Source organism: Sminthopsis crassicaudata, chromosome 6, assembly GCF_048593235.1.
Source record: "Sminthopsis crassicaudata isolate SCR6 chromosome 6, ASM4859323v1, whole genome shotgun sequence".
NCBI lineage: Eukaryota > Metazoa > Chordata > Mammalia > Dasyuromorphia > Dasyuridae > Sminthopsis > Sminthopsis crassicaudata.
In genome coordinates this window covers 255,500,812-255,518,803 of record NC_133622.1, presented here as the reverse complement: position 1 = coordinate 255,518,803, position 17,992 = coordinate 255,500,812, and the positions used below count along the sequence as shown (strand labels likewise).

At 38.9% G+C, this 17,992-nt stretch overlaps 1 protein-coding gene across 1 annotated transcript; it reads right to left on the bottom strand.

Moving 5' to 3' along the window:
* Positions 1-9,105: 9,105 nt before the first annotated feature.
* On the bottom strand, positions 9,106-10,109 carry LOC141547989 (mas-related G-protein coupled receptor member X2-like). Its single transcript, XM_074276714.1, is given in 2 exon segments — positions 9,106-10,070; positions 10,073-10,109. Coding segments are annotated over 2 exon segments (1,002 nt in total).
* Positions 10,110-17,992: the final 7,883 nt, after the last annotated feature.

Sequence of the window (17,992 nt, the reverse complement as noted above, 5' to 3'; positions counted from 1 at the left end):
AAATGGGTGCCACAGCAAATCGGGAGATTGAGGCCTGGAAGTAATTTCTGTGGATATTAGGACTGCCCTTGGGCGGGATCCTGGCCATATTGAGATAGCTTCGTAAAGGGTGACTCTCTCGCTGATTGGCTGTGTGTGTGACCTCACAGGCCCTATGTAAGCCCACTGCAGGCAGGAATCGCTCTCTTTAATCTGGCGCTCCTCACCCTGGCTCCCTAGCCTGGGTGGCCAAGCCGAGATGGATAGCCAAAAGAGGTAAGGATTTTGGTAGTGAATACATGGGTCTTCTGACCAGGTGTTCACTCGGGAACCAACAAGTCAGGGCATCAGTTAGGGCATTATGTGAGTAGGTATAATAAAGGCTTTTAAGATTACATGTGCCTGTTCTTGAGTTCAGTACCGGTTATTAAGCTATAGATTCAATAGATTGTGGCCAGAGACCTTTGAAGCCCTCAGAGGAGGCAAGCCGGGTAGAGTTCACACTGCAGAGGACAGTGGTCAAAGGTACTCTGGTGGGTCTAGGACAGACTAGTAATTGTAACTGCCAGGAGAGCACGTCAACTTCTTTTATCTTCATGGCTTTATAAATTTAGAATGACTTTTTTGAATATCCTTTTAGATATACATATTGCTCTCTCCCTTTTTAACAAAAAAATTTTGAGAATAAGGTTGTAATGCTACAAATCTTTCTTTCCATCTCTTTGCTCTGTATCAATTTTTCCCTTTTTGCCTCTTTTGTATAAAATAATTCCTCCTTTTTACCTTTTCCTCCCAATTTTGATTTTTAGACTCACTCCATAATATTTAATCCATTCTCAATCTTTGTTTCAAAGTGCATGGTGATGATGATAGCCCTAAGAATAATACTGATAACATTTTCATAGATTAGAATTTTGGTTTTATTGCTTGCATTTAATGAGTTCCTTATAATTAATCTTTAATGTTTTCCCTCTATTTCTTCTGAATCTTTTATATCAAAATTTCCATTCAATTCTGATATTGTTGTTGCAAATACCTAAATACCTAAAAGTCTTTTAGTTTATTAAATGTTAATTTTTTTTCCCCCCTGAGGCTGGGGTTAAGTGACTTGCTCAGGGTCACACAGCTAGTAAGTGTTAAGTGTCTGAGATTAGATTTGAACTCAGGTCCTCCTGAATTCAAGGCTGGTGCTCTATCCACTGCGCCACCTAGCTGCCCCAAATGTTAATTTTTTTAAAATGAAAAATTATATTTAACTTTGCTGGCATGTCAAAATAAAACCAGATAAAAAATGAAGTAAAAATCAGAACCCAACAATATGTTGTTTACCAGAAACACATTTATAAATGGGAGATATACACAGATCTAAAATGAAGAGTGGCAAACAATTTACTGTGCTTCACTTGATGAAAAAAAGGCAGGCAGAGCAATCATGAGATTAAACAAAGTTATAGCTAAAACAGATTCATTTAAAAAAGATAAACTGAGTAACTATATTTTGATATGAGATAACATCTATACTGAACTATATGCACCAAGTATGATAAAAAGTAATTTTAATTTTATTTTTAATAATTTTTTATTTTCAAAATAGTTGAAAAGACAGCTTTTAACATTCACTCTTGCAAAGTCTTGCGTTCCAAAGTTTTGTCCTTCTCTTTCTCCCACCTCTTTTCCCTAGACAACAAGTAATCAATAAATGTTAAACATATGCAATTCTAGAAACTAACTTTTGAAAAGCTAATGAATTATTGGTGGAGATAGATATTACTACTTTAATAGTGTGAGTCTTCAATCTTCAGCATTGAGACTAGTAAATCTAACCAGAAGTAAATAAAAAAAAAGTTAAGGAAATGGATAGAATTTTAAATAAGCTAGATGTGATAGCTATCTGGAAAGAATTGGCTAGAAATAGAAATAATTACACCATTTTTTCTCAGTACTTTATGACACCTCTACAAAAATTCACCATCTATCAGAATATAAAATTTCATAGTTAAAATCTGAAATATTTAAAGTATTGCTTCAGATCACAATGCAATAAAACTTATATTTAATAAGAGATCACAGAAACATTGATTAAAAACGAATTGGCAATGAAACAACCTAATCTTGAAGTATGAGTGCGTTAAAAAAAGAAATTTAAAAAATAACTTGATTAAAGAAAATACCAATAATGAGACATGTCAAAATTTATGGGATACAGGCAAAGCCAGAGTCCCAGGAAAATGTATATCTGCTGAAATGAAGGCTGGTCCCAAGACCTACAAAAAGCTAATCAGAACATTACAGGTATGTATAAATATTTTTTACCTTTAATTTTTAAAAGAATATTTTATTTTTCTTTCTTTCTTTTTTCTTTTTTCTTTTTTTTTTGAGGCGGGGGTTAAGTGACTTGCCCAGGGTCACACAGCTAAGAAGTGCTAAGGGTCTGAGACCAGATTTGAACTCGGGTCCTCCTGAATTCAGGGCTGGTGCTCTATCCACTGCGCCACCTAACTGCCCCCAAGAATATTTTATTTTTCCAAATACATGCAAAGATCGTTCTTAACATTCACCCTTGACAAGCACTGTGTTCCAAATTTTTCTCCCTCTTCCTTCATCCCTCAAATAGCAAGAAATCTGATACAGATTCAACATGTGCATTTCCTCCAAACATATTTCCATATTCATCATGCTACATGAGAAAATCCAGGTCAAAAGGGAGAAAAAAATGTTAACAAAAAAAGCAAACAAACAAAACCAACAAATATGTAGAAATACTATGCTTTAATCCAAAGCTAGCATCCATAATTCTGCCCCTGGATGCAAATGGCATTTTGTATCACAATACATTGGAATCACCACACTGTTCAAAAGAGATAAGTCCATCCCATAATTTAGGATGTTACTGTGTACAATGATGTCTTGGTTCTTCTCACTTTACCCAGGAGCAGTCCATGCAAGTCTTTCCACTTGCTCCTCACTTCTGATGGAACAACTATACTTCACATTCATATACCACAACCTATTTAGCTGTTTCTTGATTGATGGGCATCCAATCAATTTCCAGGTCCTTGCCACTATAAAAAGGGCTGCTACAAAGATTTTTGTACATGTGGGTCCCCTGCCCCCCTCCATGATCTCCATGGGATATAGACCCAATAGATCAAAGGATGCCATGTTTGGGACCTCTGCAAAGAGTGGACTCCAGTTTAGCCCTTTTTATAGTAGGGGGGCTTTGGATCATCTGAAGGGACCCATGGGTGCAGTCCCAGGTTGGCTTCTGGCTTGAGTTCCAGCCAGGGTTAGAATTTAAATAGAATTCAATGAGTTTTTAGATGAGGAGGAAACTGTTTGTGCTTGGGGTGGGGTCCCTTCCCTGAGGCAGAGTCCAAGGAGATTTTAAGAATTTTGGGGTTTCCTCATCAAAAGGGCATGCACAGTTCTATAGTCCTTTGAGCATAGCTCTAAATTGCTCTCCAAAATGGCTGGGCTATTTCCCAATTATATCAACAATGCACCAATGTCCCAGTCCTCTCTCATCCCCTATAACATTCATCACTACCTTTTACTCTCATCTTAGTCAATTTGAGAGATATGAAGTGGTATCTAAGAGATGGTACCTTATATCTGTTTTTAATTTGCCTTTCTCCAATTAACAGTGATTCAGAACATTCTTTCACATGCTTACAAATGGTTTTAATTTCTTCATCTGAAAATTGTGTGTTTGTAACCTTTGATCATCTTTGAGGTCTTCCTCTGGGCTGTTGACCCATGAGCTCCTGGACTTCAATCCCCAGGTAAAGGAACCATCAGCAAGCTATGGAGCTCCAAAATACACAGAGCATTGATTGGGCTTGGAATTAGGAAGATCTGAATTCAAATCCAGTCTCAGATGTTTACTTGCTTTAGGAACCTGAGCAAAGTCATTGAACCTTTACCTGCCTCATTTTCCTCTAGTGTAAAATAGGTATCTGGAGAACATGTATCTCCCAGGTGTATTGTGAGGATTAAATGGGATATTTTGAAGGGCTAAGTACAGTTCCTGGTATAGTCTTGTTGTTCAGTCATATTGAAGAAAGGACCCTGAAATTCTAAAACTCCTTGAAGGAGAAAATCCCCTTCAACCTTGCCTCTGTGAAGGACTCTGCCCTACTGAGGAAACAACTTCATTCTGTTATCTAGGTGGGGTAGATTCAGTCCTCAGCTAACCCTATTGAATTGAAGAGACTCATTCAATTCTATTCAAATTCCAGCCCAAGCTGAAATCCAGCTTGTAGAAAAAAAGAGCCAACTTGAAACTCCAACCATTATCCCAGTCCCTATGGAGAAGGCTTGGCTTGTAGCTAAAGACTTTCTTATAAAAATGGCAATTAAATAAATTAGAATATAGAATAGTTTACCTCTCAGACCTGTGAAAGAGGAAGGAATTTATGACCAAAGAAGAATTAGAGATCATTATTGATCACAAAATAAAAAATTTTGATTATATCAAATTGAAAAGTTTTTGTACAAACAAAACTCATGCAGACAAGATTAAAAGAGAAGCAATAAATGGAAAACATTTTTACAATCCAAGGTTCTGATAAAGGCCTCATTTCCAAAATTTATAGAGAATGACTTTAATTTATAAGAAATCAAGCCATTCTCCAATTGACAAATTGTCCAAGGATATGAACCAACAGTTCTCAGACAAAGAAATTGAAACTATTTCTAGCCATATGAAAAGATGCTCCAAGTCATTATTAATCAGAGAAATGCAAATTAAGAAAACTCTGAGATACCACTACACACCTGTCGGATTGGCTAGAATGACAGGGAAAGATAATGCTCAAAAAGTTATCAATCTGTGTATATTCTTTGATCCAGCAGGGTTACTACTGTGCTTATATCCCAAAGAGATCTTAAAGAAGGAAAAGGGACCTATATGTACAAGAATGTTTGTGGTATCCTTTTTGTAGTGTCCAGAAACTAGAAACTGAGTGGATGCCCATCAATTGGAGAATGGCTGAATAAGTTGTGGTCTATGAATATTATGGAATATTATTGTTCTGTAAGAAATGGCCAGCAGGATGATTTCAGAAAGGCCTGGAGAGACTCACAAGAACTGATGCTGAGTGAAATGAGCAGGACTATGAGATCATTATATATTCAACAACAATGTTACAGGATGATCAATTCTGATTGTGTGGGAAAAGGGTGAAGAACTTATAGCACATATTGATCAGAGACTGTTTACTAAAGTAGACCAAGCCTATTAAGCCTCTGTTTCGGCTTCTCCAGAATCATGTGATTTTAGATAAGGCCTAAACAACATTCCATTGTCCAACATGGCCGAAGAAGCTGTATATCACTTTGTCTAATACCAACTAGGGGTACAGTAGACTTATGTGACCAATCACAACACATAGAGGGGGAGGGATTTTGGAGGTTCTTTGTCTGAAATATATAAAAGCTGTAAGCATTTTCAAGGCTCTGGCCCTATCCTGCTGTGAAATTTGGCTCACAGACCAGGATGGGGTCCGCTTCTTGAGATTCTAATAAATAATTCTTCTTTCTATGAGTGACCTCTGAGTAGTCAATTTGGGTAGGTCTTCTTGTCCCAAACATGATGGACGTGGTCTTCTTCAACAATGAGATGAACTCAATCAGTTCCAATAGACCAATAATGAATTGAACCAGCTACACCCAGTGAAAGAACTCTGGGAAATGAGTATGAACCACTACTAGAATTTCCAATCCCTCTATTTTTGTCTGCCTACATTTTTGATTTCCTTCACAGGTTAATGGTACACTATTTCAAAGTCTGATTCTTTTTGTGCAGTAAAATAATTGTAAGGACATGTATATATATTTATTGTATTTAACATATACTTTAACATATTTAACATGTACTAGTCAACCTGCCATCTTGGGGAGGAGGTGTGGGGAAGGAGGGGAAAAATTGTCAATTGTCAATGCTTAAAAATTACCCATGCATATATCTTGTAAATAAAAAGCTATATATATATATATATATATATATATAAAAAGGCAATTAAAAACTTATTTCTTTGCAGAGGTTCTGACATACTGATGAGGTTTAGATTTAGGGAACCAAAATGAAATTAAGATTTCTGGTGGTCAGGGAGTTAAATGATAAGGTCTAGTGGCAAGTTTGGGCTTCAGGGAACCAATGGAAAGGTGTGGCTTCCCTGCACCCCTTTGGGATTGGGCACAAGGGTAGAGAATTTTGGGGACTCCCTTCTGGTGGCACAGAGGTTCTCTGTAAAAGAATTTACAGACCCCAAAACCTAGATTGATAAAAGGGTTTATTATGGGGATTGGAAGTAAGGTTAGAAATCCTTATAATGAGGGAAAGGAAAGGGGGAACCCTGTTTCTAGGCGCAAAGATCCCATGAGGCGCAGTGTCCCCTGTAAATGAATTTATGGGCCCGAAAACCTAGATTGATAAATAAAAGGTTTATTGTAGAAATTTGGAAGTAAAGTTCAATTAGAAAGATGCCAGGGCCAGAGGTGGCCGCTGGGCGTGCAGGAACCCTTACATGGCCTGAAGGGTACCATGTGTTGGGGGGGAAGGGCTCCTGCAAAGAGAGAGCTCTAGCTTGGCTCTTTTATACCTAGAAGGGGATGGGCGGTACCCCAAGTTCTTGGAGGGCTTTTCAGATAGCTCAGATCCGGTGAGGGCTGGGGAAAGCTGAGCTGATAGTGGGGGCTGGGCATGGATATTCAAAAGGATGCTTTTGACCAGGATTTGTGAATCAAGGTCAGCCATGGGGGTTGGGCAGTCAGAAAGGAATCTTAAAGGGACCTCAACCCCTATCACTTACAGAGAGGCATAAAATCTGGTTAGGGAAATAGGTGAGGGTAAAGAGAGGATAGCACTGGAAAGAGTATCCCAGTTTACAGAGGCCCTTAGCATGCCAAGCATAGGGCTGGCATGTTTGGAACCTCTGCAAAGAGAGGATTTTAGTTTGGCTCTTTTATAATAAGGGGCTTTGGCTACAAGCTGAAGGGGGCTAGTGGGTGGAGTCCCAAGATGGCTCCTAGCTGGGTTTCAGCTTCAGCTGGAATTGGAATTGAATTCAATGAGTTTTAAGACTGAGCCACCCCACCCAGATAACAAGGAAGCTGTTTGTCCCTCAGGGCAGAGTGCTTTGTTAAGGCAGAGTTGAAGGAGATTTTTTTCCTTCAAGGATTTTCAGAGTTTTGGGGTCACCTCTTCATTCTCCCCTCAAGCAGTCAAAACAAATTCATTTAAGGGAAAAAGGACTTGGGGCAGGGTCCCTTATTGAGGCAGAGTTGAAGGAGAGTTTTCTCCTTCAAAGATTTTCAAAGTTTTGGGGTTCCCTCTTCAATAACATGTCATGCTATGCCATGCTATGCTAAGGAAACCTCTGCCCACGGGAATAATATTCTCTTCCAGTGTACCTTCTCTTTATCCTCACCTATTTCCCTAATGAGGCTTTATGCCTCTTTATCAGGATTTCTCTCTGCTTCTCTGCCAAACTCCTCCATTGAGAAATTCAGCCTTTCTATTCTTGCATAGTAAAAGCTGACTTCCCAATCTGTATAATAAACCTCTTTTAATAAGTTTAGTCTTTTTGGGTTTATAAATTCCTTTACTTAGAATCTCTGCACCACCAGAAGCAGGTTCTCCAAAACTCCCTGCCCTTGCACCGAATCCCAAGGGGTGCAGGGGAGCCAAACCTCTCCATTTGGTTCCCTGAACTCTAAACCTGGCATTAGACCATATCATTTAACTCCCTGTCCACCAGAAACCCTAATCTCATTTTGGTTCCCTAAATCTAGACCTCATCACTTGGTTCCCTGAGAGAAGGGAACCCCCAAACCTAAACCTCATCAATATGACTCTAACTGGGCTTTTTTTGGGCAAAAATACTGGAGAGCTTTGCCATTATTTTTGTTAGTTCATTTCACAGATAAGGAAACTGAGGCAGAGTTGAGTGACTTATTCAGGATTATACAGCTCACTTCTCAGACTGGATGTGACCTCAGTTCTTCCCATTCCAGGCTTTGGAGTTCTGTTCCTTTTTGGATTTCCAGATGCCTGGCATACAATAGGCACCTCATAAATGTTTTTCACTATAATGTTCTGTTTCTCCAAAATGTAATCATTCTCTTGAGGGCAGGTTTCTCAGAGACAGCCTTAGTTTCAGTTTCAATTCAAATAATCCCAAAATGCAGCCAGGAGTTAAAGTCCAGATCCTATATTGTGTCCAAAGTCTTGAATCTTTTCCTGTCAGAATGTCTCCAGCCAGCTTCAGTCTCTAGCTCCCTCTGGATCCAAAGCCTCCAGCCAGCATGAAGGTAGATGTGGGAATGAAATTGAATGAGATGAGGTGAGATCTTTCAAGACAGTTGTGAAAATCGAGTAAGGCTTCATCTACTTCAGAGTTTGAGTAGGCCTGAAGAACTCTAAACATCCAGTCAAGGGCATAATTGCATTCCCCTCCCATGATATCATCTCCCTATTTCAGCCAAATATGGGCAACTATGTACTTATTGGTCAAGTTCAATTTCACGGGCAGATCTTGAGTTTAGAATGTAAGACTTTCAGCCAATGAGGATGAGGGTCAGTGGTGGGAGGGGGTGTTTTGCATTAGGGATTAAGCCCACCGGAGGCGCTTCTTCTCTTCTATTATCTGCTCAAAGGGTGGGACGCCCTTCTCAGGAGAATGTACAATAAACTTTGCTTTTCTCTAGAGCTCTCTCCAGCTTTTTTATTAAATGGTGACCCCTCACCATTTCCTACCACACAAAATCTTGACTCTCAATCTCCTAGAGTGTGGGAAGTCTTCTCCTTGACCCAATCCAGACTGACCTCCCCACTCAGTGTTGGCTCCTTATATCCTCTCAGAGAATGGGCTTGTGGGAACTCCTTACAGGACCAATGAGTGAGCTCCTTTAAAGGTTTAAACAAAGTACATTACCTTGTCTCAAGTTCTGGCCCATAACATCTGCAAGAATCCTAACACTTCACCCAGAGTTCACACCCCAGGCACTAACATAAGGAATGTAAAGGAATCTGATTTTTCTCCTAGGGAGGGGGAAGCTGTTATTGGATGTGGGGCAGGAGGGTCATTTCAATGGCTGCTGTTTCTGAACAACTTATTCTTAGACTCAGATTGTAGTTTCCTGGCTGACGGTGTGGGGGGCGTTTGTTATCTCACCTCCTAACTCCTGCTCATCCCCGAAGGCCCTCTGGAGCACCACCCTGAAAGGCTCCCTCCTCTTATACCTTGATCTGCCCACAAAGAAGTAAATGAGAGGGTTCACACTGCTGTTCACACAGGCCAGCAGATCAGCGAGCCAATAAGCCATCCAAAGTCTGTTGAAGTGAATATACACGAAATCCCCGATCCCCCAGGGCAGGCCGCACAGCAGGAACACGAGGACCGTGAGCAGGACCAGGAGGTAGAGCCTGGGGGGCCGCCGGCGCCGGGAGCCGCACTGCACTCTCAGCAGCAGCGTCAGGCTGGACACGCACAGCACGCACGTGAGCAGGAGGAAATACACACCTTCGCTGGTGATAAAGACCAAATGGAAGGGATATGCATATTCTAGAAAGACAACTAACCCTAACCAGAACATCCCTGCCAGAGCCCATAGGACCGCGCAGACCGTGGCCGACGTGTGCTTGGGGCGGCGACATCTGTACCAGAGGGGGAAGAGTGCCGCTAGACAGCGCTCGGTGCTGATCGCCGCCAGGAGGCTCATGCCTGCGGTGTAGAACATGAATTTGAAGTATGCCAGTATTCTCCATGTTAAACTAAAAAAATACCCCAAAAGTAAAGGTATGAATCTAAGTAAGGAGCTACAAAGGAAGAGGGTGTCAGCCCCCGCCAGGTTGAGGATGTAGACGGAGAAGGGGGTCCTCCGGATGCGGAAGCCCAGGAGCCACAGGACAGCGCCGTTCCCCAGCAGCCCAGCCAGGGCAATGAGCAGAGAAAGGATCTTCGTCCATAAGTTTCCAAATAGACTCTCACTATAATCCGTTGAATTGCCAGAATCATATCTTGGATATTCAGTTGTGGGGGACACAGTCATGCTGGGTGGTCCGTGCTTCTCTCAGACACCCTGGGGACACAGAGACATAGAAAGACATCAGGGAGTTTCCCGATCATTTATATCTATCTCTACCTTCAAGCCTCCTCTTCCTCACTGCCTCTTTCTAGATTGCCCCTAGAGGGCGCTACCATAGATAGAGATATGGGTCTAGGGAAAAAATGATTTATAATCTTGTCTTGGAAACTTACTAGTGAGACAAATCATTATTTCATGGATATTAATAACTAATTATTCAATTAGGATTAAGACTTCCCCTTCCTATTTCGTCCTTCGGAAACCAGTCCCTTGTAGGTTATTCAGCCAGTCTCTGAAGGACATTTCTGATGCATGAATTTGCTTGAAGTACATAATTTTTCATCACTAAAGAGAAGCTTATGTAGGTACTATTACCCGATCATTGTTCATGGTTCATTGTATGTTCAAATCTGGTCTCAGACACTTAACACTTCCTAGCTGTGTGACCCTGGGCAAGTCACTTAACCCCAGCCTCAGGGAAAAAAAAAAGGTTAATTGTATGGGGAGAGATGGATGCCTTTGTCCAGATACCTGGAGTCGATAAAGCTCCTCATGCCATCAGCAGGTGGAGAAGAAGGCTCTTGCCCAGCTCCTGGTCCACTCCCTCAGGGACTGTTGATTTCCAGTCTGTCACAGCCCACTTTCTAAAGACTTTTAAAGTATCCAATGGTCTTCAGAGACATCTTTGGCTTCCAGCCAAGATTCTGATTTCAATGTCTTATTTCCTAGCCATCATCAAAAAATTATTAATTACCAAAAAATTGTCTGCAGAACTTCTCATTACATTGACTGTGTAACCCTGGACACATTATTCAACATTTGTGTCCCTCTGGTTCCAAATTGCAAAATGAGACCAAAAATAGTAGCAACCTCAAAGAGATCTTTAGAAGATCAAATGAGACAGTATGCCTAGGACACAAGTATGCCATTAAAAAAAGCATTTTTCCCTTTGCTTTTTCCTTTTGTCATGATGTAACAGAGAGGTTTAGAAATTAGTCTTTTGGAGAAGATTTGGAGTAGACTTGTCTCACTTTTCTTCTCTGACCACTTTCAAATGCAGCCTTTCTCTCTCTTTTATCCTCTTTTGTACACATGTGGAGAGGCTTAAGGGTGGGGTGAACCATTTATTTTAAAACAATAGACGTTTGCGTATTTATTTGATGGATGTATGCAAGCATTTTTTTATTTCTTTACTCTTTGATCAACTAATTCATCCATCCAATCATTTATTTACATTTTAAAATATTTATCAATAACTTTTCCTTGCACATAATTTATATGGTGGTACATGTTGTCCCCCACAGAATACAATTTTTAAAAATCAAAGTGAATGGGACTAGTGAAGATTCCTCAAACTATAGGGTAAAGTAGGTCAGACCTTAGATCTAAACTTCAGGAAGTCACTTAACCCCCAAGAAATAGATACAGTTGTTGACCATTGATCAGTGGTTACTACCTTTTCAATCCATCTAATGTATTTAAAATTCAATAGGAAGGGGCAAGTGTACCCATGTCTTTTTTGCTATATAATTCATTTTCTGTTTCTGTCATGTGCCACATATCATGCTAGACTGTCCAGTTGATGTGCCTGGACTTCTTCTTTCAAGAATGGAATAAAAGCTTTCGGTTTGTATCTGGAGATGCCTCTGAGTAGTCAATTTGGACAAGGGAGTGTCTAGCACCCCATCCCATACAGTTTATGAGGACTCATCCAGAATCTGTGACTTCCCAGAGAGATGGTTGGGGGTTCTATTAAGAGGGTAGGCATTGAGATTGGACTCTCAGTTTCCCTTCCTAGGAAGTATGGACCCAAGGTGGAAGCACATAATAAAAACAGAAAGCACAAGTCTCCAAAGAAGTTCAAGGACAAGAGAACAGATGATTTATGCATGTACAATCTAGCCTAAGCATGGTGTCTAGTAATCTGGAAGTGGAATGGGTTGTGGTCCCTTTAAGAAACTGTATTTCCTATTGAGCTGTGATTTCTTTCAGATTCCCAGCCTCTCCTGGCTGAGGCATATCCTCCCCAGACAAGTTGTCTTTCCAGGATGCCATTCAATTACAAATCCTAGTCAAAAGCATTCCAATAGGAGACCCAGGCTTGTCCCAGACTCCATTCTGACTTGCTTGGGCTGCCCATCACCCACTGGTTCTGATCTGCTTGGGCTTCCCAACCCCCACTAAGATACCCAATATAATAAGCATCCATCAACTAAAGTCTTTGCAGATGGACCTTGGCAGCCCTCTTAGCTGCCAGGACTTTCTGTCCACTGAGAACTGCATTCTCAGTGCAAAACTCCATTTTTCATAGATCTGCCATTATAGAAGTCAGTCCCTGGGTAAACATTTCTATCTAACAATAAACTTTCACTTTGCAACTAATATTTGGGAATGAGTGAATTCTTTCACTCCTAAAATCTGCGATCAATTTAATAAGGATTCTTAATAACTCTCTTATAGCCACTAACCTCTAGACCACCAGGAATCTAGACCACTGAACTTCATCAGAAGGAAGCTCTGATACATGGCACAGAGAAGGAGTGCTCTGAAGGACTTCTGGATGGAGGCTGTCTCATTAGATCTGGGGATCAGAGTTGAGAAACTGGCCCTATGATTTACAGAATCACAAGTCATTAGATTGGAGCTGCTCTCTCCAGAAGGGATAGGGAAAGGAACAAAAATCTAAAAATACCACAGATAGTGATTTGATGAGATAGTCCTGTTTTGTGTGGGGAACATAGGCTCCTCTTCCATGTCATTTTTGTCTGTGTCTGTTTCTTTGTGCAGAATATCTATGTCATGTGTTCTGAGAGTTAGATTTTGTTATCTGGAAAGATTTAAAATGTAGCCGGCAAGAAGAAAAACTTATATGCTGTAGTTAAAACATGGGGAAGTATTTCTTAACAGCCTTGACTCATACCTTAAAAGGGGAAAAAGCCTAACTTTTTCTTATGAACCTCAGCTCTGGCCAAGCTGGGGGCTACACAAATGAAGCTAGCTCATTGAAATTAAAATAGCATCTTAGCAGATTCTCAAGGTTTTGAGAGCAATGAAGAGAAAGTTTGGCAATTTAAAAAGTTTTTACAATTCATTTTAAGATTTCAAGAAAAATTTCTGATACATTGGAGATAATTCCAGGAATTCACCCCATTCTGAAAGAAAAGAAATTTAAAAAATAAAGTAGGTAAATAATAACTTTTTTGCTAATCCTTGACTCCTATTTTGTCTGCAATCCCCTTTGGTGCTGTGGGAAAGCATCCCAAAAGGTATGAAGGGACCCACTCCACTCCACTCCCCAGAATCCAGAGTACATCTAAGTTGTGGAGATTGGTAACAAGGTTGATATAGCCCAGCTCCATCTGTTTGCTAACTCCTCTCATCTCAGCATAGATTAAGAAAAGAGAATGCTAAATTCTACTTCACTTGTAGAAATAGGGAAAGCAGCAACACCAGTGGGGACCGCACACAACCTTGCCTAAATAACTCTGCAATCCAGTTTGGGGGAGTAGAGATAGAGTGGGACAATGATGCGATGATCAGTATTCTCTGAGCCCTGAGCACCTAAACCTACCATCAAAGGGAAATCTTGGCACTAGTCTTTCCAGCTTTTGGCTGGTTCTGTTCAGCCACTGCCTGGAAAAAATCTGGGTGCCCCTGGCACCTCCGAGCATGGTAGTGTGAGTTGAGAAAGCCAGTCAGCCTCTGCATTTGGTAAGCCCACCATTCTCTGTTTCAGTTGTGGATGTGTATTAGTGATGTAATTTATGGCAAATTATTTTACCTCTTCCAGTTTTCTGATTTGTAAAGAGAACTAGTAATTGTTGTGAAGATCACATAATTTCAAAATGCTTATCTTAACACAAATACTATAGGAAGCTGCTATTTTGTATATAATTGCTTCATATTTGATAATTTTATATAGGTTTTTTTAGATGTGACCAACATACAATGGCTCATTGAATCCCTGAGAGGAACAAAGTCCATTATAGTTAATCACGCAAACTTACTGTTACTGTGTACAATGTATTCCTGATTCTGCTTATTTCTCTTAGCATCAGTTCATGTAAATCTTTCCAGGCTTTTCTGAAATCAGCTTGTTCATCATTTCTTATAGAACAAAAATATTCCATAACATTCATATACCATAACTTATTGAGTCATTCCTTAACTGACAGGTATCTATTCATTTTCCAATTCTTTGCCACCAAAGAGCTGCTATAAACATTTTTGCTCATGTGGGTCTTTTCCCCTCCTTTATGATTTGCTTGGGATACAGTCCCAGTATCAAAGGGCATCCACAGTTTTATAGCAGTACATAGTACAAATTGATGTCCAGAATGGTTGGATCAGTTCACAAATCCACCAATAATGTGTTAGTTTCCCATAATTCCTCCAACATTCATCATTATCTTTTTTCTGTCATCTTAGCCAATCTAAGAGATATGAATTGGTACTTTAGAGTTCTTCCAATTTGCATTTCTCTAGTCAATAGTGATTTAGAACATTTTTTTATATGACAATAAGATGATTAATTTTTTTATTTGAAAATTATCTGTTCATATTCTTTGACCATTTATCATTTGGGGAATGATTTGTGTTCTTATCAATTTGACACAGTTCTTTACATATTTTAAAAATGAGGCCTTTATCAGAAACACTGGTTGTGAAAATTTCCCCCAGCTTTGTGTTTCCCTTTAAATTTTATTTGTGTTGGTTTTGTTTGCGCAAAAAGTTTTTAACATAATTTAATCACAGTTGTCCATTTTGCACTTCATAAAAATTTCAAGTTTTTCTTTGGCTATAACTTCCTATTAAATGGAATGTCTTAGTTATGGGAAGGCTTTCCTGTGGTCCCTGCTCTCTCTGACCTTTTATTATTTTCAGAAGCAAAGTGATTAGAGGGAATCTGGGGGCAGCTAGCAAAAATAAAATAAATAACTAAATAAAAATAATAATAATAAAAAAAAGAGGGAATCTGCTTCCTAAAGTAAGCAAAAGGAGTAAAAATTAGAGAAATAGCTTGTCTGTTAACCTGCTTAAAGATCAGTAAAATGAAGCCCTAAATTCAGATTATTCACTTTTTGGATCTGTAGCTCTGAAGGTATCTCTTTCACCTTTCTGCTAAACTAATTTCTCTATTTAGATACAGTCAGACAAGCAAGGAATGGTGGAAGCACAGACCACAAAGACAAAAATTTAATAGGAATTTTTGTTGAGATAAGAAAAAGGGGAAAGTAAGGGGAGGTAAATTAACTTTTCTATCTCTGATCCCCATAGAGTTGTTCCAGAGACTCCAACCTTTTATCAAATACCACATTCCTCAAAGGTGAAGGGAACACGGTCCCTTCTCCCTTCTCCCATTTCCATCAGAGGTAGGGGCAACAGATCTGTCCTTAAGACAATGAATATTGCTTGGTTTACTGACTTGGAGATGATGCTCTTTTCTCTGGTCTTGAGACTTGTCTGCAAGAATCTCTGACACTGAGGCAACAGCAGGTGATGTCAAGAGTTTGAAGAAGTCTCTGTGGTTTCCTGTGCAGTAGCACTTGCTAGTTAGGTCCCAGAATTATTGGAACATGGGCCCTCATGGAAGATAATCTCAGCATTTTCCCCCAATGCTGATCATGTCACTTTTCCTCTGAGGCTTTGTTATCTAGCTGCTTGCTTGCATTCCATATGACCATTGAGATTAATACATCAATTTTTACTGTTTTTAAAATTATAGACTAAAACCAGAATTTACATAAGATCGAACAATGAAAAGACAATTGTATGTGAAATAGCATATGTACTGTACACAACATGTTTTTTCCTTTCAAGTATGCAAAAAATTTATGTAATTTTTTTTTATTCTTATCCCCTTCCTCCTAGAGATATTTGCCATTAGACTTAAATAGGTGTGTATGCGTGTAAACAATTATCCTTCACATACTTCTATTTATCTGATTTTTTTTTTTTTTTTGGATGCAGATAATGTCTTTTTTCATATGTATTTTATAATAACTTTGGGTATTTGTGATAGACAAAATCACTCATAGTTCTTAAAACAATAGTGCTATCACAGTATACAATGTTCTCTTGGTTCTGCTTATTTTGTTCTTTGTAAGTCTTGTCATATTTTTCTAAAGTCATAGAGTTCATCATTTCTTGTAGCACAGAATATACCATCATCATCATTCCCTAATTGAAGGGCCTCCCTGTGGTTTCCAGTCCTTTGCCACCACAAAGAGAGCTAGTGTAAAAAAAAAAATCTAGAATTCTTCTTCCCTAATCATCTTTGGAAATAGAACAAATAATAGTATTGTTGAGTGAAGGGGTACAGGCAGTTTATTAATTCTTTTAGCTTAATTTCAGATTGCTCTCTACAATCTTTAATTATTTTATAATTCCACAAACATTGAATATGTACCAAGTTTTTCATGTCTTTTCCAACATTTTAACTTTCTCCTTCTATCATTTTAGCCAATCTGCTAGGTATAAAATGATATCTCAAGATTTTTTTAATCCCCCATCCCACCCCTCTAAGAATTCAGAAGACTTCTAAACTTTTCAGATCTACACTTTGACTCCTCTTCAACCCATATGAGAGAAGGTTCCAACATCACCTGCTCCCCACCTCCACCTTTCTCCTCTGTATCAGTTCTTCCTTTCATGCCTTATTTTTATGGGTTCATTTTGTTTTTTAGAATGTCACCATACACAACTCAGCCACAACCTTTCTTTCAAACTACTTTAGGCATAATAACAGCTTTAAAAATACTGATAGTGATGGGAATCTGACGAGGGAAACTGAGGCTGGAGACCCTAAAAAATAACTTTCTACGTTATCCTGACCTAGAAGTCAGCCCAACCCCAGCTCTGTTAAGTACCACTAATTTACCTTTCTATAGAGTTCAGCTGACACCACCCAAGTTTTCTATAGAGCTGAATTAAAGCTAAGTACCCCTACTTAACTTTCAATAGAACTGAATTCACGTTAAGTACCTCCACTTAAGCTCTATACAATTTGGACAATCACTAATCAAACTTTCTATAGCCTTACTGAAGCCTGTTCAAACCCAATAGTTCCATATTGTCTCAAATCAAATAAACGAGGGTGGGAAGAATGGGTGGGTGGGCAGTACGGACAGAACTCTAATTCCATCAAAGAGTTCTGCTCCATTTGAGATCTTTTGATGATTTATAATAAACTTTTACTTCTACTTTTACTTATAATTTAGTAAATTCTTTTACTTCACCGGTGCCTTGTCTCATCAAAAGCCTGCACATCCCCAACAATAGTATGCTTATATACTATTAAGTAAAAATATTAACCCCTTTTAGTGCTTTATAATTAATCTTTATATTATAATTATTATTTAATTATAATTATAATAATTTCAGCTTTGGCTACATCCCACAAATTTTGTTATATTGTTCATTACTGTTATTCTTTTGGATGAAGTTGTTGATTGAGTCTATGATTCTTTAGATTAGATTATTTAATTTCCAATTAGCTTTTGGTCTATTTTCTCCTCGCCTTATATTGTAGGTGATTTTTATTGCATCATGATCTGAGAAAAATGCATTTACTATTTCTGTCTTTCTGCATTTTTGACCTTTTTGTGCTCTAATATATAATTAATTTTTGTATAGGTTCCATGAACTGCTTAACTTTTCTAACATTTTGTTTACCTCTTTTGCTTCTTTCTTATTTATTTTGTGGTTTGATATTAGTTCTGAAAGAGTAAGTTTAACACCTCTAGTATAGTTTTGCTGTTTATTTCTTCCTACTTCTCTTCTAGGAATCTGAATGCTATACCACTTGGCACATAATGTTGTGCCACAGTCTCCTTGAGCTGTTCTGCCTCAGTTTTCCTGCACTAGTTTTCCTCATTGTCCTGACTGAGTTTCCATGAATTGTTCTATCTCAGTTTCCTTAACT